This window comes from Camelus bactrianus, chromosome 32, assembly GCF_048773025.1.
Source record: "Camelus bactrianus isolate YW-2024 breed Bactrian camel chromosome 32, ASM4877302v1, whole genome shotgun sequence".
NCBI classification, from domain to species: domain Eukaryota; kingdom Metazoa; phylum Chordata; class Mammalia; order Artiodactyla; family Camelidae; genus Camelus; species Camelus bactrianus.
The window spans coordinates 7,137,583-7,162,611 of NC_133570.1; the positions used below are offsets into that span (position 1 = coordinate 7,137,583).

Sequence of the window (25,029 nt, forward strand, 5' to 3'; positions counted from 1 at the left end):
AACCCAGAGCCAGCAAAGGGGGTCCTATGGGGGTAAGGGGCCCCAAAACCCAAAGTCTTGAGAAATCAAGGATCGAGGCCTCAGCAGGCCTCACCAGAGCCCACCACAAGCTCCCAACTGCAGCAAGGGGAAGTGAGGTGGGAATTCCAGAGACTGGAAAGCTTCAACTTTGCCCCAAACATGAAGCCAATGGATGGTAGACTGGGACAGCTAGGGCACACCGACTGTGGATGGGGAAGCCGCAGGGCTGGCCAGGGCCTACAGAGACAGGACCAGCTAGTCAGCCCCCATGAAAGCTCCAAAAAAAGATTATACCCTTCCACTCTGAAATCCCCCTCCAGGAAATTTACCCAAAGAAGGAAAAAAGCTGTGCACACAAAGGAGGTCACACTAAGGTTGTTTATAAAGAGACAGACACTGGAAGATTTAAGTGGCCAGCAAAAGCTACAACGTGATGGTGCTGGCCTTGCCAGATGGTCTGGCAGCCTTTAAATCCAGCAAGGCCAAGAACTGAGATGGACAGCAAGGGGTACTTAGAGCTCATTTTCTCCTTAACATACTATAAAATTTTGCAGAGATCACAGTTAGGAACATACTAAAGCTCTAGGGTGAGAAATCCTGGACAGATGAAAACAGCCAATGTGTCCATCAGAGACTGTTTGCTCACCTATGAAATGGGGTTAATTCCACTCATGCCTCAGAAGTATGAGGCTAAGATGAGATAACACGGCATAGGGCTGGCCTTGTGGCCCAGTTTATAAGAATGTCAGGAAATAGCACAAGCAAACCAAGATGATGGAGTTTTTATCACACTCAAGGTCCAGGAAACAAGCACTCCCATCTATTGCAATCTGACAGCATCCATCAAAGCCTTAAATGCACACACTCTGAGATCCAGAAATTTCACTGCAAGGAACTTGACTTCAGCATGTCTTTGGACTATCATGTCAAAACATGTTCATGACAGTGCAGACTGTAATAATTATATACAAAGCTGGAAACAGGGGTCCACCAATAGTAGAAGGGTTACCAAATCCATTCCATCCATAGAATGGGATTCTGTGGAACTGTTAAAATAAACAAGATCCCAGAGACACCGCCAGCAGAAGTTTCTGTGTGTACAGCATGACTACTTTAGTGTAGCTTTCATATACATATTAGGTAAATGCTCAAGACTAATTTTCTAAATGTAGTATCAGAAAATTTACTTAGCATGATGTCTTTAAGGTTTATCCACATTGTATCATGTGGTAAGATTTCCTTCCTTTTTAAGGTCCCTTTGTATGTAGACTACGTTGTTTATCTACTCATCCAACAATGGACAGTTGGGTGATTTCCATTGTGAAAAGTGCTGTAATGAACATGGGTGTGCAAATATCTGTTCAGAGACCCTGCTTCAATTCTTTTGGGTATGTACCCAAAAGAGGAACTGCTGTATTATATGGGTGTATGTTTAAATTTTTGAAGAACTGCCAGACTGTATTCCACACCAGTTGTATTATTTCACATTCCCACCAGCAATGCATGAGGGTAGTTATTTCTAAACTTTCTTTCAATGGCTGCCAAGGAGACTGACTTGTGGGCTTCTGGCTTATTCTTGGTGTTCCTGATACCATGTAGTTGGTGAGATAAATAACCTGTTCTGTGACGCTAGCAACCAACATCTTGCTCACACCCTGGCCCCGACTAGTGAAGGTCCAGGTGCAGCCAAGGCAGGTCAGAGCATCTAGATGATAGAAGCCTGCCCTTTGTGGCCTGTGGCTGGTACCTCCTTCCACTGCTCCTGGAAAGGGAGGTTCCCAAGGGAAATGGAAAACCTTAGTAAGGCACTTACCTCAACGGGCCCTCCCAGTGCCAGGGAATCCTGGCGGGCCTGGCTGTGGTCGCTGTCCTGGAGGCCGAGGTGAGGTGCTTGCTGAATCAGGCCTGTCTGTCATCAGGAGAGAGAATGCAGTCGCTGAGCAGCAGGCAGTGCCCACAGCTTCAAGCAGGCCTGGGTATAGGCTCCAGAGCCCTAGTCATGGGAGTTGCCCCCACCCACAGGCAACTGCAGAGGAGGGGCCCTCAGGGACCCTTTCAGGGTCAGGCCTATAGCTTCTGGGGCCCTCAACCCCCCTCCTCCCAAGGTTCTCAATATCTGGGCCAGGGAACAGCTACACAGAATAGTAAATTGAGGTTGGATTAAAGATGCAGACTCCTGGGCCCAAGCCCTGAACTTGGATTAAGGTTTGGTACCAAGCCTAGAAATCTGCACCACTGAGAAGCATACTCAAGTTTCAGAATTACAGATTTGGGCAAAGGCTAACCTCATTCTCTGAGAAAGAATTCAGAGACAGGAGTGTGGCCTCCAAAGTAAAGCTGGCAAGGAGAGCTCCTGACATTAGCTCTGTAGGGACCACAACTGCCAGGTCCCTGGCGCACAGCAGGGGTTCAGAAGCAGAATGTGAAGGCCCAAGCTGGAGGGAAGGAAATATCCTTCCTTAGGACCTTGCCTCCCTGATCAGCAGAGGGACCGCCAGGAGAAAAGAGCAAAAAGGCTTCAGTGATATCATCAGTTCCCACAGTCCCCCAGGGAAGAATGGACAGTCTGGCATCACCATTACCCTGGGGATGACGATGTTCACAACGGGGACCATGGCGAACTACTCACGGGATTATTCAGTGCTCAGCTCAGAGGTAGAAGAGGGAGCCCAGACGCTGGAGACTAACTACCTGGCCCCTGACCCACAGCTCTGACAAGTGAGCTGAGTTTTGGAACCCAACCCACTGACTCCAAACCTATAATTCAAACACTGGAAGAGAGTGGGGGAATGACAAGAATCAGTTAAAACATCCCCAGACTGGCTGCGTGAAACTCCAGACAGCAGAAAGTACCTGTGGTGACTGCAGACACCTGGAAGGCCATCCCTCATCAGGCTGCTTGGTCTCCTGGCAGGGAGCTCAGTGGGACAGCCAGAGCTGGAAAGCCTGATTCTGCCCCCAATTCCTGGAGCTCCCCACCCTCATGAGGTTCAAGTGATGGTGGCAGGGTCTTTCAGGTGGACCAAGAGTGTTTTCAGTCCTACATCAGGTACTCTAGAAAGATAGTTTCAGTTGCCTCTTTCAACCCAGCTGTCATTCCAAGACTGCCAAGGTGGAAATGCTGCAGGTGCAAGGGACCTGAGGAATCCAGTGCAGGGTGTTGCTGGGATGGAGGGGTCTGGGATGGACAGGCCAGACTGATCCAGGGGGTCCTGGCAGAGATGAAAGGGGAGGATGAGGGTGCTGATGGAACGCGACACACAGGCTTGGGCTCCAAGGCACAGCTTGACCCCGAGGGAATCTCAGGGGTTATGGTGGTGAGCCAGACATGCAGAAACAAGATAAGGAGGGTGGGGCTGGGCTTCTTCCCAGAGAAGAGGAGGAGGTTTCACCTTTTCTCCCAGAGCACTGACTGAAAAAGGCTGCTCAGAGGCGAGCTGAGGAGGGACATGAGGCTGCATCCTGCAGTGAGCACTAAAGTCAATGAGCAGTGTCTTCTCTGGGCTGCAGGTTTCCCTGGCATGACTCCCACTGCCTGCTGGGCTCGTTAGGAACTGCTCCACCAAACGATGTTGCCCAGGCTTTGGTTCTCATACTGAATTAACAGTAACTTTTTGTCCATTTTAAATCGTAGTTATCTGATGTTCTAAGCTCCTAAACTACTGCACACTTCTGTTTTTATTTTAGGACAGAACTTTCCATTTATGTCAAATTCACATTTTGTACCACTTTTCACTAATTTTGTTTCAATGAGAATTTGGGGTTAGCTGTACCACTCCCACCACCTTCACCTCCAAATTAACTATATAATCAAAAGTACTGCGTCTTAAACAAGGAGGAGAGGTTGGGTAAAGTCTCCCGGTATCCAAGCCAGAGAATGAGCTCCCCTGCTGACCCCATAATAGAATACTAAAACCAGACACCAACTTTAGCACCCCTGACAGAGATGGGCAGAATCAGTCTAAAATCTGGCCAAGGACTCTCCCTGGGGAATTTACCAATTGAAAATGCAAATGGATGAAACAGCTTATCACCTGAGGTTCCCATTTGGGAGTCCTCCAGGCTCCCAGCATTCTGGGAAGAAAGGAAGTCTATTTATGGCAAATAATTCTAGGGCCCAATCAACGCACTGTAAATAAGAGACCAAAAAAAGAATCCATAAAGGCTTCCATTCTGATCAACCCAACACCATTACTGTACAAAAAACAGTTTTATTAGTTAATTACCCCAGGTGCGGCCTTTGTTCATGCTCTAGGTCACACTTATTTCTCAGATCCAGGCCAGGCTCATAGGCAAGTTACTAGATTAGCAAATAGGAAAATTGTTCTGCAAAATAGCAACTGTCAGCTTAAGGCATTACTAACATTGCAGAAGGAAGCAGGTTACTGGGAAAGTTTGGACAACCCAGGATGATTTCTGGAAGAGGAAAGCCTCTCTGAAAGGGCCAGCCCATGCTGCTATTGGGAGATGACACTCTTGCTCTGGGTAACAGGTCACTCTTTTAAACCCATCCACAACATCACAGACAAAAACGCTGTCTATTCCTCGAGCTTTCAGATTTAGAAATTCGTTCTAGAAAAAGCACTCTGCCCCAGAAGCCCCGACACATCCACGGGTCTCTCTGAGTGCTCACTTGGTCCTCCCTGGCTGGAGCAGGGGAGGATGGAGATATATGGAAGGTTGGTCAGGCTCAGTTTTTAAAAATGAAGTCGCTACTAGTAATACGGAGCAAGGGGCAGAGACCCCTGCTGCAATCACATGCTGAATCATGGTCCTCCCAGAGAGCGGGCTCCTACAGGTTCCTTCAGTCCATGGAAGTGCTCAGAGCAGGGCAGGCCAGTGTGGCCACGGAGCTGCTGCCTGCCTCACTGCATGCCGAACCACTGCTCCTGGTCAGCCCACTGGGCCGCCTCACTGTCGCTGCCCTCCAGGTCCCCTTCTTCCCCACTCCCTTCCATGTCGTCCACATCCTCCTCCTGAGTGGCATCCGTAGGACTCTCCTCCTTCTCCATCTTCTGCATCCCCTCTAGAGACTTCTGGTCATTGGGGTCCAAACTAGGGGACAACAAAACAAAGGAGAGGCCTGAATCTCTGCCTTGCTTCTTGCTGGCTGATGTGTCATCTCCCTGGCACGGCAGTGAAATGACCACCCAGTCACAGAGAAACTGCTAATGCCCGGCCTCTCCAAACAACTCCAGCTCCATAGGCAGGACTGAGGGAATCCACCACTAGAAGTGAAAAAAGGCATCTTGTCCTAAGTTTTAGAATTCTCAATTTGAGTTTTCTCCATATATTTCTTAAACCTTTTCACACTTTTCACCCCTAGCATTCTGCTAGAGGAAGATATTAAATAACACAATGAAAAAGTAGCAAGCAATCATTAACAGAAAAATTCAACTGTAATTTCTTAACAATATTGGGTTTCTTAAGCTACAAGGTTACAAAAAATACTTATTTTTCTGTGAGTAAAATTGTTCCATGTTCTTATGATACAATTAAACATATCAACACTTAAGTAGTCAACCAAAATCATCATGCCTACCATGGAACAGATTTGTCAACTCCTAGGTTAGACCCCAGGACCCAAAGCTATCCCTACCTGGGGATTCAACTTCAGCAGCTGAGAGTCATTACATGTGCCAAAAAGCCTCAGAGTTCAGGTGTTCCAGAACATTTTATTTACTTGGCTCCTAAACATTCTCTCCTCTTGCCTGTTGTGACCATCACCTAGGCCAGCCAGTGTCCAATCTCTAGCAAATTTTGTCCCTAATGAAAGTCTGCTATTTTATTTCTCATTTGCTTCTGGGCTTCCCAAAAAGCAGATGAAACCCATGCTGGAATCCTGTTCCTACTTATATAACTGTAGGTTGATTTTGTAACATCTCCTCTTCTCTGAAACCTTCCATACAGCTCTCACCCACACCCAGGGCACCCCACCCTCTGCACTCCCACCTTGCCTTCTAGAGACTGCTATGAAAGCACTTAGCACGTGGTATCAATCAGTCTGCAAGTCTGAGACGGAGAGCTCCCGGAATCGCAGCATCCCCAGTGGTTACTGAGATGCCAGGCACATGAGTGGTGCTCAATTGCTGAACAAATAAATGGATGTGATCAGACTCGATTAAAGACAGGGCTCCCCCATAACTTTATAGACACACAGACAACCCTCAAAGAAATCACTTCTGTATTAAGCAGTAAGAATACCACTATTTATTTAGTATTTACTATGTACCAGGCACAGTGCTAAGAGCTTTACATGAAATAATCATTTAATCCTTATTTAATCACTTAATACCTAATAAGGTAGATAGATATAGACAAGGAAATTTGTTAGTAACTTGCCCAAGATAACAGGTGGTAAAGGTAGTATTCTTCAGAGCTTAAGTTCTTAACTACTACAGTAGGTAGAAACATGGGAAAGTACTTACAATATTTTGATTTGAAAAAGCAGAATATAAAATATATACTACATATTAACCCTATAAAAATATGTATATGTGTTGACCAGGAAGGCCAGGAAGATGATCTACACAAATGAAAACAGATGTTATAGTGGTGTGGCTGGTTTGAGTGAGAGTTCTTTAATGTTAAGATACCTTAAGAAAAAATTTTTAGAAGTCATAAATTCACAAACAGCTCTTCTACCATTACTACTATTACTCTGTTTTCAACCATGGGCACAAAGCTTGTGTTTCCAGAACTCCTATTACATTGTCTCCTGCCTCCTACCCCTCATCGACCTTCCCCCCCGCGGGAGGCTAAGTGCCTACCTTAGTGCTATACTATACTGGTCCATTGCTTCCTGATACTCATTGACAGCTACAAGGAAATCTCCTAGGATCCGATGCAGGACACAGTCACTTTGATTAGCTAGAGCATTCCTCAGCAAAGCAATTCCATCTTCGTATTTCTGTTCTCTGCCTGAAAAGAAAAAGACCCGCATTTTCCTACTTACACAACATTTTGAAAATATATTCCCATATCAAGTCATATACACAAAACCACAATAATGATCATAATCCGACATCTACTTATAGATGTTAAGAGAACAGTGGTGTGGCAGGAAGTGAGAACAAGCTCACTGAATTTCTATTCCATTAGGAAATCTGTAGTTGGAGTTCTGATTTTTAAAAATATACTCTTAACCTAAGTTCAAATGAAAAGCCAAAGTGCATTTTATTTGCCAAAGTGGCCCAAATTCAGTTCATCATAAAACAGGACTTAAAAAAACCAAGCTAAAAGGGAAGTCATAGGAGAATCTATATGGGTCAAAACAATGCAAATTGGCTAAAATCAGTTATATTCAGCCCAAACTAGTTCAGGACAAAGTGAGCTGAATAGGTAGTAACCAAGTATAGCTGATTTGAGCCACTCCATAAAACTCAGTCACTGCCAATCCATGCAGGTCTAAGCCAACTACATCTGGCTGTGCTAAATATAAACCAATTCACATGGGCTCAGACCTGCTGCAAAAGCACACACCTGTCTGGTCATCTGTAACCAGCTGGAACTGAGTAATTTAATTGAGATTAAGTTTTACACAATTAACGATGACAAACTCGGAAAAAAAACAAGATACACTTACTAAGTAGTTCTGCTTTTTTCACCACAGCCTTAATGTAATCCGGCCTTTGGGTCAGGGCTTTATCTAATAAAGTTTTGGCTTTCTCCTGTGTCACTGGGTCTTCAAGACAAACGGTGGCTAAAAGGGTAAGGGTCTGTGCATTTGCTCCTAGAGTTTTGTAAACATTGTTAGCCATTACCATTGCTTCACGAATGCTGTTGGAGGCTAAGTAACATTCGATGAGACCTGAAAAAATGTAACACAGAAAGTTCAACCACATTACCATTCCCAGTCATGTTTCCACTCTGACAAGACTTCCAAACTGCAAACCTTCCAAGTTTCAAAGGGAAGGCCAGGGGAAAACTGACAGTGAGATCAGACTGGAGGGTATGTTGACGGAGTAACTAAGAAGTACTCTTCCCCAGAGCACTTGATGGATGTGGAAAAAGCCTGCACTGCAAAGGCACCTTCATTAAGTGAAGGAAATATGCATAAGTAAACCATAGCATGGAGGCAGCCTAGCTGAGTGTTAGAGGAACAAGGGTGACACTTTTCATTAACTGAAACCACCAAAGTTGAGGTTTCCAACAAAACCCAAGGTTTCACTGCCTCTTAACAAGCTGTTAATTTCCAGCTGTGCTCAGTCCCCTTTAGTCCTACCTTTAAGGTGGCGGGGCAGGGGGAGGGGTCCTACAGTCTAAAGTGAATGTCCAGATCTCACAACTAAAGGACCTAGGGAACAACCTAAGGAGAAAGGCAGACTTATACAACTGAAACATAGAAATTATCTCAAAAGACATTTGCTGATGGCTTCCTTGAACTAGATGGACCAAATATACTGAGACCAACAGCTCCTGCCTCTTTTCATACCTACGGGAAGATGCTCCATGGCGACACTTTAAGAAGAGTCAACTCAACTCTTCATGCCAAGAAGTCAAGGGGAACAGAGGAAGTACTTTTTGGTACAAAGCACTCATCAAAACAGAAAAACAGCTTAAACCCCAAACCCACACACTCCCTGGCAGATTTTCTCGGCATACTCCTCCACCCTAGCAGCATTTATAACTCTTGTGCACATTCTACCACACACTATGGTTACTTAACCAGAAATTACCTAACTCCTAAGGGTAGTATATTGGATTCAGAATATGGCTCTTTGCAATTACTTATTGCATAACTTTATTTTCCTGCTAAAGCCCCACTGGAACTTCAGAGGGAAATGTTAAGAATGCACCTCACTAACTCAGGGTCCTCACCAGTAAAGGAAGCTCAGCTGAAGGCTGCAAGAAGCACTAAGAGGGCATAACCAGTCACTCCGATCCAAATCTCCAAACTGTAGCTTGAGTGATGGCAGCCCATAAAGCCTCATAGGCTAACTGGGGAACAATTCTAACCACCCTGCATCCAAGCACTCACTGTGGTGATGGAGTTCTTCAACTGCATTCCTGGGCTCTTGTGAAACAGGCACGCAGCAGACAGGAGTTAGCCTGATAAAAGCAGCTGAGAGGCTAGGGAAGCTACAGTTTCAGGATCAAGAATTTAATCTGAAACCAAAAGCTTGGTTTGCTGCAGTTTCTTTAAGAACAAATCCACAACTGGCATAGTTCTCTGGCTATCAAAGCAGATTTGTTCTTTCCCTCAACTTTCAAGTTTTCTCAAATTTGAACTCACCTTCCTGTTAAGAGCAAATCATTTCTAGACTCCTGGGTTTATTTTTAAATTCTTGTAAAAATATGCTTTGGAGGAACTGCATCTTGTAAGATCTATTTTAACATCTGTGACAGAGTCACCAAATGTTGCTGAAGCTGGCAGAGCTTTGAACTCCTAGGGTCAGTTCACATGAACTTAAAATAGTACATAACGAAACAAAGTCTGACCCTGATCATGCCCAATCTGGAGGTCACAATGAACTGACCAGTTCCCACAATGAACACTGTCATATGGATATGGAGTTATCCAATGAATAATATTTCTGGCCCAAAGTAAGGCAACTGTTAAAAAAGGAATAAAGACATAACCAAGTAATCTAGCACAATGCCAGCAGAGAGAGTAACATTAATGAGTGGGCCATGTTTGAGAAACAAAACAAAATAAAACAATAAAGGACAAAAAAACCACCCCACCCTTACCAAAAATCACGGGAAAAAAAGAACAAGAAAAATAGATTCTGAAAGTATGGAGTGACAAGTCCACTGAAAGCCCTAAAATGAATTTAGGATATCTAATGCTGTGGTTCCCAAACATTTCTGCACACTGGTATTACCTGTGATCTTAAAAAAAATACTGACACCCATATCCCAACCCCCAATATTCTGGCTTAAATGATACTGGATTGACCTGGCATCAGGATTTTCAGAAGTTCTCCCAGAGGACTCCAATCTCAACAAAGTTTGGGAACTGCTAGCCCAAGAAAACCTTCCATCTGAGTGCTGTCGCCACACTTACAGATTCACATTATTCATCTATTTTTTCATCTTACCTTCATAACAATCTAAGCGACAAGGTGCAAGACGTATAGCCTCCCGAAAGTGGATTATTGCTTCCTGGACTCTGCCCATGTTCCTAAGTGCTGCTCCCTTAAGTAGCAAAGCTTGAACACTATTACTGTTCAGCTGAATGGCCTTGGCTCCTAAATAGAGGGCTCGGGAGTAGCGTTTACTATAGAAGCTATGACACCTGGAGGAGAAAACAACCAAATGTTATCTGAAAGAAGACTGTAAAGAAACTTCAACCAAAAGTAAAAGAGAAGGAAAACCAAAGAGAAGGCATTCTACATGATCCTTACTACAAACCACTTATAACTTTAGCCTAAGATATTAGTGAAAAAACAGAACAAAAAATCTACTGAATATTTTTAAAGGGGAACTCTTGATATGGAAAGGGAAAAATTATAAAAAATGATCTGAATATGTTATCAGATGAGAGGTGTTCAGAGAATTTGTAAAGCCAGGGCAGTAACACAGCAGCACAGCTCCTGGCCTGCTCAGGACTGACTGACTCCCGCAAGCAGGTCCAGTGCTGAGCATGATGCATTCACAATCTCAGTTAATACCTACCCCACAAGGCAGGGTTTTTAATTTTCATTTTCCAAGTGAGAAAACAGAGAGGTTAATAATGCATCCAAAGTTGCAAAGAGACCCATGATTTGAATCCAAGTCTGATTACCCTTAAACCAGTGATTTCAACCTATATTCTACTTAGGAGGAACCACAATTTCCTAAAGAAATCTACTGAAAACTGGGAAGAGAAATGAATGCATAAACATACCCAGAAACCACCCAGGGTTCTGCATGTTGATCAGAAATATTAAAAAGGCGGCAGCCAAGGTTCTCCACATCCTCCAGCCGCCCTTCTCGTGCCAGGAGGTAGCCATATACATCCATTCCTACAAAGGAAGAGGCAAACAAAGCACCAAGGGTCCTTTATAAAGAAGCAGCACTGGAGCCCACACACTGAGGCCCCAGCTCCTGCAGGGTCTGCTTTCTGCCATCATGAGCTCCTCCCACCAGCATTCTGTTTCCTACAGAATGACTATTAAAAGAGAAAACGCATCCAAAGGGGAAAAAAGCAAAGGAGAGAGAGGACCTACCTCCCAACTTGAAAGCTTGTTATTTTCAGGAACTATCTGGCCCTACATCCTGTGGTGTGGTAAGACAGCCATCCTAACTCATAACCAGAAAAGGCCCAAAAAAAGGCACCAAATAAATTCTCTCTTCCAAGAGGTCTAGGCATAGTCAGGAGTACACATTTAATATGCCAGTTAGTCTCAGAAAAAATTAGCCTATTCCACAAAAAGTATCCAGTTTCTTCCGGAGTCTAGTTCATTTAAGATCATCCCCCTGCCCTCCACCCCACTTCCCGCTTTAGTCTCACTCATGATCTATAAAAACGGCTCCATGTTCACTGTCACCCATCTCTTACCACCATTCCCCTCCATTCCTTGCTAGTCCTTCAGATTTGCAGGAAAATGTCTCTCAAACCCAGATTACTACAACACTCCCTGCTGACCCCTGGAATCAGATCTGAGCAAATTCAAGTTGCTGACTACTGCCAGACTAGTACTTCTAAAACACCATTTTCATTAAGACTATGGGAGTTTGGGGAAGAGAAATAAGCACTGTGGGGGTGGGAAGGGTATAGCTCAAGTGGTAGAGCACATGCTTAGCATGCACAAGGTCCTGGGTTCAATCCTCAGTATCTCCTCCGAAAGTGAATAAATAGACCTAATTAACTCCCCCTTCCCCCACCAAAAAAGAAAGGAAGAAAGGAAAGAAGGAAGAAAGGAAGAAAGAAAGAAAGAAGCACTGGGCAGGAGAGAGACCCTGGGCAAACAAATGCATCTTTCTGGATCTGCTTCCTTATCCACATGCTTGTGAAGTTCCCCTCCCTGCTCTCTCATTCTTGTGGCTTAAGAGTCTACAAAACTGTTTATTGTCACAAGGCCATATTTTTCTCATGGCCTTTTTTGGGCCTATACAAGCAGACTTGCCTGTCTACCCGACCTTATTTCCCACCACTATTCCTAAGCACATATCCTTCACTACCAGTCAACGACAGCCATCCTCTGGGAGTCCTTGTGGTTTACGCCCCTTCAGCAGCAATCGTCTTTTAGATAAAGGATTTTTTGTTGTTCACTTCTAATTACTTTCTCTAGTCACCTTATCCCTTTCTTAATATCTGGTCACTTACTCCTTTTTAACTATATTTAAGGACACAGTAAAGCTAAATTCCCTAAAAGGATATTATGGTTCTGGGGATGCCATCCAAATTCTCGGTCAGGCACATCATAAATTTATAAATCATAAGGAGGGGCTATGATCCCTCCCCAAAGAAAAAAAGCCAAATAATGATCTGTGGGGAGATGACACTTGAATGCAAGCAAAAACAACTGCTCAAAATGGAATTACCCAAGTGTTAGACACATGTGTCAGGAGCTAAAAAAAAGGTAAAATGCTACTGCAATAAATTTTATAGAATATTTCTATGAAAAATGCTATCAGAAGATCATGCCTCATTTTCTCCCTATCTTCTGACTTGCCCCTCTGCAGCCACTTCCACCCTGCCCCAAGAATTACTTACCCTTTATCAGATAAGGATCCAACATCTGTGCCTGTTCAAACTTGAGGACAGAGTTTTTATTGTCTCCAGCTCTGAAGTACAGGTCTGCTAAGCTTCCCAGCAGGTCCACGTTATCTCTCAATAAGGACTTTTTCTCTAGTGAACTTTAAGATATTAAACATTGAACCTTAAAATCTATTGTAAATCCTCTCAGTTGTTGAATCTGGGTGATGAGCATTTGGGTATTTTGTGTTATGTATGAAGTTCTTCACACACACAAAAAAAACTTCTAAACAAACCACTTTACTAGATTTTCTTTTTCTGAGATTATAACTTAAAACAAGTTATACAAAGTATGATACAATAAAGTTATAAATAGTATTTTTTCTATATCAGAATAAAGCAAATATCTCTCTTATCACCTAGAAAGAACTTTCTGGTTACAGTTTTTCAGAGGACAACATACACTACATGGCACTAAATGTAATGTCAACCAAATGACTTTACACAACACAAACTGTACTCTTTTGTCCCTGGACTTTACCTGACTAGAAAGAAAATCCCAGTCCTGAGGCAACTCAGCTCAGATGCTGCAGTAAACCATGCTTCTGGGGCATCCAAACAGATGTTTCTTCTAGGTTCAAGAATGACACACCATGGCAATCTGTTTTGCAAGGGTTACTACTTTTGCAAGTTCAGAGCTGAACTCAGTTCAAATTTATGTTTAGCAGGTCCTCAAAAGAGATTATTACATTTGGAACCTCAGTATATTAAGAGACTAACAAAGCCCAAGGACAACTGGCTGTAACACCATGAGATAAGCATCTCATTTTTGTTTTGTTAATTTAGATACATCAGACCTTCAAGCAAAGAAAGGGCCCCAAGAATATTGAATTAACTTTGTGGCTCTCACCAGATGGTATTGATTGCTCTTGAGTTGTCACCAGTGTGCACAAAAGCATACGCTTTGATCCACACAGAGAGCCAATCCAAGTTAGGCACAGTCTGGATCACATTCATCGTCATTGATGCCACTTCTGCACCTTTTACAGAAAGGGACAGCAAACCTAATCCAATGGAAAGCAGAAGAAAGAAGGTGAGGCATAGCATCCTTTTTCTATGATGCAGGAAGCAACAGGTCACCCTTTCCCTAGGCTGTAAGGCAACTCTTTCCCTAGTCTAAGCAAGATGCATATGACAGAACTACAGTATTTCTTGATCAGTGAAAGAATTCATGACAACAGTAATCTACTGACTCACTCTCTGGAGGTGAGAGGCATAGGCAACTTTTAAAAAGTAAAGTTATCCTAATATACAGCCAAGATTGAGAGCTATTATCTTAGAGTCAGTCAACACTCTACGAAAACAGGCAGAGAGCGACCTATACCTAGAATGGCATCAAGGGCTAATGGGCACTGCCTCAGTACTTCCTTATAGCTGGTGACTGAAGGGCGCTCCTGACCAGCCTTCTTATACAGATTTGCCAGCATCATGTTTATCTGTAATAAAAACAGACAGTATGGTAAGTGTACGTTGAAAAAAAAAAAAAACCTCACCATCAATAAGTCCTGATTTTTATTTTCAGCTACTCTACTTTTTACCAGAAAATCTACCCACAGCCCTGTGGAAATAAACAAAGTCCAACCCCATTCTTCAAACCAAAGACGAAATTACTACCTTTGCTTCTCCTATGTCCTCCCATTTCTAAGAGGAAAGTCGAATTCCTCTCACTTACCCAACCAAAAGGTCCAATAATATCTGGACCAAAGATGCTGCCTCTGGAAACGAAGTAACATTCATTTGAGAAATGTTACAGAATTCTAATTACCTTGATCCTTTATTGATCTTAAGACAGAAGATGAACTACCCTAGAAGTGCTTATTTACATTACTTTATTATTTACTTGTTTTTTATATTTTAAGTTCACATATTTTAAATGTAATTAATATCAAGGCATAAGAAAGTAAGGAATTCTTAACATAGCTTCTTAAAAAATATCAGACGAATTTTCCCCAAAAAAAGGAAATGACAGATACAGAAGTAAAATACTTGGCTTCTCTCTGACATGTAGTCTAGCAGCTTGACTCTAGCCTTTCTAGTGCTTAAAGTTTTGACCCATAGGTACTGTCTGACTCATCAAAGTCATGCTACAAAAGTCAAACTAACTAATCTCTAGAGGCAACAATGATCCAGAGACTAGTTACACTATTTAAATCCAGGAAATGCGCTTTTAGCACAATTCAAATATATAACTCAGTAAAACTATTAAAATAACCCTTCCTAAAAACACAATAGGGAAAATTTGAGAAACCTTAAAAGTTCCAAAGATTGTAGAAGTTACAGGGAAGGGATTAATTATCTCAATGGTACAAAGAGAAAAACACAATATTCCAATTTAAAATTAATAAATCTTAAATGCAACACAATGTTTGCCAGATCATTAACCTAAGGAAGCAGTCAACGTGAGGGCACAAAAGAAAAAAGTCAATCCCCAATCTCTTCAATTATCTGTAGCTTGGTATGCCAGATATTTACTCAAAAGAGTGACTCTGAAGATGAAGAACATCTGTTCCAACTACGAACTTATAGTATATAAAACAATCTAGTATGGCATTAATCCATACTGATTCAAACAATGAAATAATGAAATAGTAGAAATAAAAACTACTTTTTATTTGGCCTCAGATTTTTTCCATTTTAGGCTATGTTGAAATGCAAAAAAAAGATACTTAAAGGAAAACTCCAGTACTGGTATCAATACTTTAGAAGAATAAAAGGCAAATTTAAGATTCTCTCTTGACTGCTTGTTATTAACAAACCGTGACTGACTAACCACCTGTCTCAACAAATATTAAAATTCCCTTTAAACTACCTAACACTTTGAAAGAGTGAGTTTTGAGTACTACCTAGTAAGAAAGTCAATTTTTTAATAGATCCTTACTTGGGTACATCATAAAGCTGTGTTCTGCCAGTTACAAACACAAGCAGTCATTTTTTTAAAAACTGAGTGAGAAATTGTTTGTTGGTATGTTTACTGTTAAAAGTTGGAGATTTTCCAAGATATAATAATCTTACACTGGAATTTTCCTTTAAAATGTGAAGGAATGTGTGGTGGTGTTTACCATACATTAACAGACGTTCATTTAGACGTATTTTGACTCACTTCCTTGTCCTTTACACAGACTGAGAAGCCAGTTAACTCCCTAACGGACAAGAAAGAAAAACTGTAAATATTATATGTTTATGTTTGAGCACACATCTTTGTTTGCTCCTGGCTACAATAGCTCTACAGAATGAAGGATATGTACTCCTAACAAATGTGGACTTCTCTAGCCCCTCCTAAAATGATGGCTGTAAACGCCAAAATGTTGGATACCACAAAGCTTCTTCGTCATTAATCATTTTCAAAAAATGTCCCCAAACTCCCTGAAGTCATCAAGGAGGAAAACACAGTACATTTCCAATCAGGTAAGGAATAGGTACCATTCAAAGTTTATAAGCAAATGACATTTTCTAAAAGAAGACATTCTTCATATGCACAAAAAGTTACTCTTGGGACAAGACTTTTGTAGCATACCAGAACGTAAGTTAGTATATAGCATTCAGTTTATTATGAAACAAATTAGTCTGTAACGTACTTACAGATGTTTTTAATAACAGCTACCACCATAAAACATACTGAGGAAATAGCTTAATTTTAAAAATGTAAATGTAAATCCTCAACATGAGCAGATGCTTAAACACGTTCTCATCAAGTCTGATTGGTTACTTTTAAAATTCAGCAACACTGGGTGAAAAACACACTAACTAATAAACACACCAAGTCCCTACTGCTTAGATTTCTTTTCTTTTAAGGGAAAGAAAATGTACACAGGTATCATATATATAAAATTCCTTATTGTTAAGTACAAGTTTCACAGAACAGCTTTTCAATGAAATGAGGAAGGCAGGTGACATGAGAGTATGTGTTAGAATACTAAATACTGATGTGAATTCAATCCTAAGAGCAGAGATTTTTGTTTTTCTAAACTGAACTTCAAAAAAGACTGTAATCAAAGATGCACAATATAGTACTCCTCATAGACTACTTTAGAAAGTATTCTCACATTCATGAACTTAATTTATAACAGAGAAAGTAGTAGTATCCTCATTTTATAAGTAAGAAAAAACACGGTAAAGCCAGATTGATAACTTGCCCAACTTCACACTGCACACAGCTTGTATGCCCTAAACTCAGACAAAACACCAGATCTTTTCATTTCAGTTGAAGGCGTTCTATACACTATAATATGTTGCTAAACCAATACAAATACAATTCTACACACAAATAAGTACAAACAGATGTTGTAGTCTTGATTCTGAAAATGAACAGATTAATACACATTATCAAATGGGTATACCTAGAGAATGCAAAAAAATGAGGTTCTTAAAAAGTATCGTTGCCACCTGGAAGTGTACTGCAAATAATATTTCCTACAACAAGAAACACCAAAGAATAAACATTTATATTCTTCAGCTACCATTTTCATCAGCCGAATTTTCACGTTCTCATAAGAAAGTTACTCTTCTATCTCTGAACGGGAAGAACAGGGGGAAAAGTGAGAACTGGAGACAAGGGTGAAACGTTCAGATGGACTCCCTAATGCACGGAGAAAACACGGAGGAAGAGGGCTGGAAGGACTGGGGAAAAGAAAAATATGTAGCAAATTATTAATTCAGCTTACTTTGGGAGTTCTTTGTCTTGAAGGGATCCCATCAAGTATAGCAATGGCATCTTTATCTTGTTTTAGCATTGTATAACATTCAGCCATTTTGTATTTTACTTCAATTTCAGATGGAAGACACTAAGAGGAAATGAAAACATCTCTTCAAAATATTACTTCAGTAGTATGTTAAACATAGTTACCATATGATCCAACAATTCTGCTTCTACGTATACAGCCAAGAGAATTGAAAATATATATCCACACAAAATTCTGCACACAAATGTTCACAGCAGCATCAACAAACAAAAAGTCTTTTGGAAATAACCCAAATGCACATCAACTAATTAACAGATAAAAGATGGCACTTCCATACAACGGAACATTATTCCACAATAAAAAGGAAAAAAGAACTGATTCATGCTGTAACATGGATCAACCTTGAAAACATTATGCTAAGTAAAAGAAGCCAGCCACAAAGGGCCACATACTGTACAATTCCACCCAGAACAGACAAATCGAGGCAGAAAAATTAGTGATTCTCAGGAGCTGAGGATGTAATGGGCACAAGGTTTTTCAAGGGTGATGAAACTATTCTGGAATTAGACAGTGGTGATGGTTGCAAAATTTTCTTGACTTTCCTAAAACTCGCTGAACTGTGAACTGTATGTTGTGAATTGTATCTCAATTTTTAAAAAATTCTTTAAAGATTAAATGTGTTTAATTCACGTGAAAGATTTAGTATGGTGCATGGCATACTGAATGCTCAAAAAAAGTTAACTGCTTCTAAGAATGAGCCTATGTGGATCATAATACACATGACTCCCATTTAGTGTTGGAAAACAGAGGAAAATCCTGGCAATCAGCTCTTTAATAATAAAAAATTAAGGTTTTACATAAGAGAAATAACAAGATGAAAAGCTGCAGGTTTTCAAAAAAAGCAACTACATTAATTTACATCTTTTTTTAATGTGGAAAAATACATAACTTACATAACAATACATGACTTACAATTTCACTCCCAGTTAATTCTACTGACATTCCTTTTAAATATAAGTTGCATATGTATAATTTAAATCTAAAGACAGGTTCAAACTGAAAAGTAAAAGTTCCCCTCTCCCTTAAGCTTTCCATTAAATTTATTTCCTTCACACATACACGCACAATCTTTCACATATATTATCCACATATATTTTAGACATACATATGTATCTACAAACTACCCCCTTTAAACAAAAATATTGAATGCACTGCTTCAAACCTTATTTTCTTTACTAATACATAACAGTTCTTTCCAAATGAGCACACACCTCTATCTTGTATTTCCTTTCTTCAACATTTCCAACTCATTCCCTCTTAAGGCTATTCTATAATTTAACTAGACCCTACTGATGAAAACTTTTGCTTCCAGTTTCTTACCGTTATAAACAATGCTTCACTAAGCACCCTTAGTTATTTACCTACCCTGTAAACCTTTTGTGAACCTACTATTAAGGGTTAATGTCTAGCAATGGGATGATGCAGAAATCAGAGTTCTCTCCGCTTCATTTACTTAACTAATTATCTGGCAGGATATTCGTAAGATTATTTTATATAAATTTCCCCAGGTAATCACAGTCCCAAGAACTGAGTTACATTTTAAAAGTGTACTTTCATTAAAATTATAAAAACACTCTAGGGGAGTGGGTATAGTTCAGCGGTAGAGTGCAAGCTTTCCATTCATGAGATCCTGGGTTCAATCCCAAGTACCTTCATTAAAAAAAAAAAGCACTTTAGATTTTGAGGTGTTTGTATAAAAGGGAGGAACAATGCATTACTCTGGTTAGAGTCCAGATAATTCACATTTAATTCTATTTTTAGATTCATTTACAAAGTGAATTTTGCTTTTAGTCCTTAATGCTTGGTTGAATGCATTCTTGCATCTAAGTGGTTTTTCATCTCTGGTTCTCCAGTCAGCTCCCCTTTAAAGTTACTTTTAGTCTACATCTAATCAGTGGTCTTTTAAATTCCATGAACCTCTCTTGCTCTCAAAACAAAAACAAAACAAAAACACATCACACGTCTATCTCTAATTACCTGACTTTGTGGAGTGGATGCAGAATTTCCAGTTGAAGGTCTCACTTTTGAAGTTTTACTTAGAGCTTTCTTCTGCTGCAAAGCCATGGTGTACTTACTCACAGCATTCCGATATTCCTTATCATGAAACAGAGAATCTGCATGATACACCAAAAGCTGGTACTTCTGAGATGGGGAGAATAACTCACTAGAAAACAAAGAAAGTACACCCCCTACATGGGTTATTCTGAAATGTTACAAAGAACACCCTCCTTAGTGTCTACATAAGACTAGTACAAAACCTTACGTAATGACAGTTTACAAAAAAGTCAATGTACCTTAAGTGCTAGTCCCTAAAATGAGACATGAGTTGTACTTCATGCTAATATCGTCAACATATGTAGAAAATTGCCTTAAAACTGTTCTGTTTAAATGTTTTCCTTTATTTACTATAAAAGCAATGATACCTCTAAATCAAATTCAGTAATACAGAGAGTGTATACAAAGAGAAATGCAATACAGTTGACCCTTGAACCCAGGTTTGAACAAGGGTCCACCTATATGGAGATTTTTTTCCAGTAAAACATACTGCAGTACTACACCATCCTCAGTTGAATCTGTGGATGCGCACCTGCAAATATGCAGGAAATGCATATACAGAGGGCCAACTATTAGCCATAAGTGGATTTTTGCCCCTAGCCCCCACCCCAAATTCAAGGGTTAACTGTACCTCTTTTCCTCCCCTTCTCTAACCCTCTGAATTTAAGGGTTGGATATATATCCATACTCATATTAAACACGACTTTTTAGGGTAACACAAAACACAACTTAACTAATATTAACGAATATCATCAAAGAAGGGTTAAAGAACCTGGATAAGAGAAACTCACTACTCTGAATCCCTTTTAGCTAAGTGCCGAACAAAAAGAGGTTTGGACAGAACCAAAAACTCTTCAAATACTGAAGAAAATGGGAATACTCAAATACTGAAGTATGAATAGAACAGGATAAGCCAATGGGACAGAGTGGGACAGAATGAAAGAGGATTAGCGTTATTTGATGAATTTTTTTTTTAATAAAAGTAAACTTTACTAGCACTAGAATTTTTGTTTCCTTGAGTCTCAGGGGTTTAAATGGCAGCGTAAAGGAACCAATATATTTCAGAACTTTTTCTTTAACCTTGAATATTGCTCACAAGTGTTATAACTGCCTAGAACTGGCCACCATTCTTAATGGGAAACTCATTTTTAATCTCTAATCCCATCCCTTCCCCAGTTAGAGTTTACATGTTTTTCTTTGACAGGGAAAAGCTACATCCACTTAAAATGAAAGAATAGTCAAAGAATTCTGCAGACTGTTAAATTCTCAACAGACGAAGGACACTCAACAATAGGTACCCTAGACCAGTGGTTGCCTGGGGCTGGGGAAAGTGGGATTGGGGAGTGACTACTAATAGACTTGGGGTTTCTTTCTTGGGTAATGAAAACATTTTGGAATAGACCGTGGTGATGGCCATACAACTCTGTGAATATACTTTAAACCACAGAAATGTATTCTTTAAGAGGGTGAATTTGATGGTATGTGAATTTTAATTTTTTAAAAATCTTTTTAAAAAGGATAGGAAGGCTAAGCACTGGATACAGTTACCAAAGAAAGCAAAGAGTGAATGAACAGTCCAGACATTAAGATCTCTTTCAACTGAGACTGTGTATTTAGTGAGAAATAAAGATTTAAAAGAAAATACTTGATTTGAAAGAAATACTACAGAGAAAGCATTCAGGTATTTTTACATATTGCAGCATATGAATGCTACTTATGAATGCTCAAGTTATCTCTGAAACAGTTCATGAAAAACTGTTAAGTTGTTGCCCCTGGAGAAGGGAACTGGTGGAGTGAGGGACACAACTCAGGAACAGACACTTATCTGCATACCCCTTCAGTACTGTTTGATTTTTTTTAATGTTGTGTATTGGCAATTAAGTAAGAAATTTTAAAATATAAACGATAAAGGTCAGAATTTAAACACCTCCTGAAACTAGGAACCTGGCAGTTTAATCTAACACGAAGAAGCATGGGCTAAGCCTAATCAGACAATCAAACTGCTTCTAACTATCCTGTAACATCTTTGAGAAACAATAGTAACTAACTGGTGCATAGATTCCCACTGGGAAACACTGTATGCTTTGACAATCACTCAGAACCAGGTGAAAGGCTCCAGAATAAACACAGAAGGCTGACACAGACCAGGGCTCCTCACTGTCAACACTAAAGTGGATGGTGGTGAAATGATGGGTCTCACGTGGTGAGGTCCAAAAGCACACTAATGGAAATGAAATAGAAAGCAGCTGCAATGCACTTAAGGGGCCTTTCCTTTCTGACCCAGGCAGCTTCTAGAACAGGCCAAACACATGGGTCCACCCTTAGAAGATTCATTTATAATGCCATTTAGACACAGTACACTGTGGTGGGTCAGAATGGAGACTTTAGTTCAGAAAGACCAAAATCCAGACATGGCAGCTCCTCCACTTACTAGATGTATGAACTTGAACATGGTATTTCGCCTTCCTGAGGTTTCCTGCACTTCCCTAGCACATTCAATAAACGTCTGAGTGCTTACTGCACAAACGCAGTGTTGATTTCACCAGGTGTTGAGTGATACAGAATACAGATCTTAAAAGTTCTCATCACAAGAAAACGAAAAAAATTTCACTATGTGTGGTGATAGCTGTTAACTAGACTTACTATGGTCATTCACAATACACACAAAATTCAAATGATTATTGTACATCTGAGACTAATACATGTCAATTAAATCTCAGTTAAAAAAGTGATGCATACTATAAACAGGGTAAAGGGACAGAATGGTGATGGTAAGGGACAATTCTGATGGCCAGAGAAGAGTTCTCTAGGAGGGATATCTGAGCTGAAACCTAAATGAGAAGGCAGCTCTGAGACGAGGACTCCAAGCAGAGCAGCAAGTGCAAAAGCCCTGAGGTGAGAACGAGGTTGGTGTGTTTAACTAACAGAACAGCCATGGAAGCTGGAGTACAGTGAGCAAAATAAATGCTATAGAGTCGGGGAGAAAGATGTTTGGCCTCATAGGCGGTGAGAAGGAATTTTAATTTAAGAACAATGGAGAAATTAAAGCAGAGGGGCGACAGCCACGCAAGCCTAGAGATAGCCCTATGCTTCATCCGTAATAAGACTAGGTCAACGGCAGCTCTGAAAACGTGAAAGGGGCACGGCGAGTCCTTGAAAAGCGCCACTCCCATCCACCAAGTAAGTCTCCCGCTGTCAGAGACTGCGGGGCCGAGAAAGTGAATCCGACTAAAACACTCAAGGGGGGAAAATACTTCAACCCAGGTGTGGGACGAAGGTCTAAAACCAGGGGACTGGGCTTCTTTGAGCCTCAGCGAGCAAGAAAACGTCCTTCGGGAAAGAACCGAGCAGGGAGGACTCAGCCCAGAAATGGAACAATCTCTATGCCTGGCGACAGGTGCCTCAGGAAAACCTCTGCTCCCAACTTTCCGGAAACCCTCGCCAGGGTCGTCCTCAGAGCCTCCGCCTTCCACTTCTCCAGGCCGCCGCTCGCCGCATCCCCCGCAGGGAACTCATGCCGGCGCCCGGCACAACGCGGGGGCCCAGTGAGCTCAATGGGCGTTCCGAAGTCGGCTCCGCCGGACGAGGCCCTCGCTGACCCCGGAACTTCAGCTGAGGCCCGCGGCCGCTCCTTCCCGCCAGTCCCCAGGTTCCCCTCACCCCCTCTCCCAAACCGGCGCCGCTTTCTCCTCATCCCCAGGCCGCTCCCCGCCTCAACTCACGGGTTGTTATTACTCATTGTAAGTAACAAGCTGCTGAGGAGCCGCACGTTGGAGTGCAGCCCCGCGGCCGCCATGTCTCGCACATGGTCTATCACGTTCATTCTGCCCAGCAAAGCCGCGGGGAGCTGCGGCAACAGCGCGAAAAGCCGGCTGGAGCTCCTCGGAGAAGACTCCAAAATGGCGGCCTCGCCGGGGTCCATCAGGTCCACACGCGGCGCCGCCCCCAGGATGATAGGCAACTACTGAAATGCCTGAGGGGGGAAAAAAAAACTCTCAGCGCCTCCCCGTGCCCTACCCCTACAATCCATCCCCCGTAAGGCGAAACAATTTGGCTTTGGGTTTTTTTGTTTTTAGCAAAAGTTATGTCATCATTCTAAGCTGCAAACTTTATTGAGGGCTCACAATGAGCTGGGAAGAAGAGACACCTCAGGATGAGTACATGTTCAATTGAAACGAGTCAGAGGAATTTATGTCTCTCAGAAATTAAAAAATGTATTAACATTTATCATAAATAAAAATTAATATGATAGTAGAGTGCAGGTGAAGAAAAGACTCCAAAAGCTGGAGTTAAAATTTTTAATCAGGCGCCAGGGACAGTCCTAACTGCTTCTACAGCAGCGCTTGAGCACTAGGCTGAAAATGCCACGCCCCCTCTTCTCAGGTGTTGTGCGTACCTGTGGGAGTCGGGCTTCACGGTTTGGATAGACGCCCTGGGTGCAAAGAGGCGTATTTGTACCCTGTGAAATGACTCACTAGCTCAGAGTGAATAAAGGCTAGGCTGAGTTTTAGATGTCCTCTTATGTTTGTAGTGTTATTGTGGTTTTTATTCGCCATTCCCTAGTGATAAATAAAATTGAGCTTCTCATATGCCCATTTGCCATCTGTGTATCTTCTTTGGTGAGGTATCTGCAGAGCTTTTGCCCATTTTTTAGTCAAGGTGTTCGTGTTCTTATTATTGAGTTTTCAGGATTCTTTGTGTATTGTGGATAGCAGTCCTTTATCAGATACATGTTTTGCAAATATTTTCTCCCAGTCTGTGGTTGGTGTTCTTATTCTCTTGACCACCCCCCTCTCTTTTACTTTCAAGAATAATCCTGAAATAAAATGATTAATAATAATAGCCAGAAATAATGATGTCAGTAAGATTTTAGGACCAAAAAAAAAATAATGAATTAATACTTTTTACTTTACCTTCTCCATACTGCACTGTAAATGCAAAATATAGTCAGGTTCATATCTAGATTGATATTTTGTTGCAAAGTCACATATCCGCTGGACCTGGAATAAGCCAACACTCATACACTCAAGAAACATTTTTAGTTGAAATTACTATACGTTTTCCTAAAAAAAATAATTTCTTTCTTCTAACCCCTTGATTCTCTGAATGAAAATTATAGTTTGGACAATTCATTCGATAACTAATGACCTCTCTGCCTTGAATACCTCTTTTTTCACTATATTTAAATCTGTTGTTATTAGTTAACTTTTCTTATCTCTGTAAAACTTGTTTCATGAAAGGGGGAAGAGTGTGGTATGCTTCTTCCCATTCCTGACAATCCTACACCCAATTGGATGACTGGCAACTCAGAAAACAGAAATCTTTTCAATCTTATTCACAATTCTGTGTTCCATGTCTGGCACATAGTAGGTGTTTAATAAATATCTGATAATGGATGAATGAGAAGCATGAGTCATTTGCCTCATCACTTAATTATATGTAAAAATGCTTTATAAATCCTGAAACACCATATGAATGTAATAAATCATAACACATTCATTGTTAATTGATTTTGCCTCCCATCTTCTG

General features: G+C 41.1%; 1 protein-coding gene across 2 annotated transcripts; it reads right to left on the reverse strand.

Annotated features, from left to right (window-relative positions):
* Positions 1–4,212: 4,212 nt before the first annotated feature.
* On the reverse strand, positions 4,213–23,427 carry ANAPC7 (anaphase promoting complex subunit 7). 2 transcript variants are annotated; one of them, XM_010969657.3, is made up of 11 exons: positions 23,223–23,427; positions 19,423–19,609; positions 17,368–17,487; positions 14,031–14,142; positions 13,557–13,710; positions 12,665–12,807; positions 10,853–10,970; positions 10,065–10,261; positions 7,607–7,831; positions 6,792–6,942; positions 4,213–5,076 (listed from the first exon to the last, which is right to left on the reverse strand). In XM_010969657.3, exons 1-11 carry the CDS (start codon positions 23,420–23,422, stop codon positions 4,887–4,889), a joined length of 1,797 nt encoding a protein of 598 aa, XP_010967959.1. In that variant the 5' UTR covers positions 23,423–23,427; the 3' UTR covers positions 4,213–4,886. The 2 variants fall into 2 exon arrangements, with proteins under 2 accessions (XP_010967959.1, XP_045362328.1); XM_045506372.2 differs by having other exon boundaries at positions 19,423–19,634; positions 23,223–23,362.
* Positions 23,428–25,029: the final 1,602 nt, after the last annotated feature.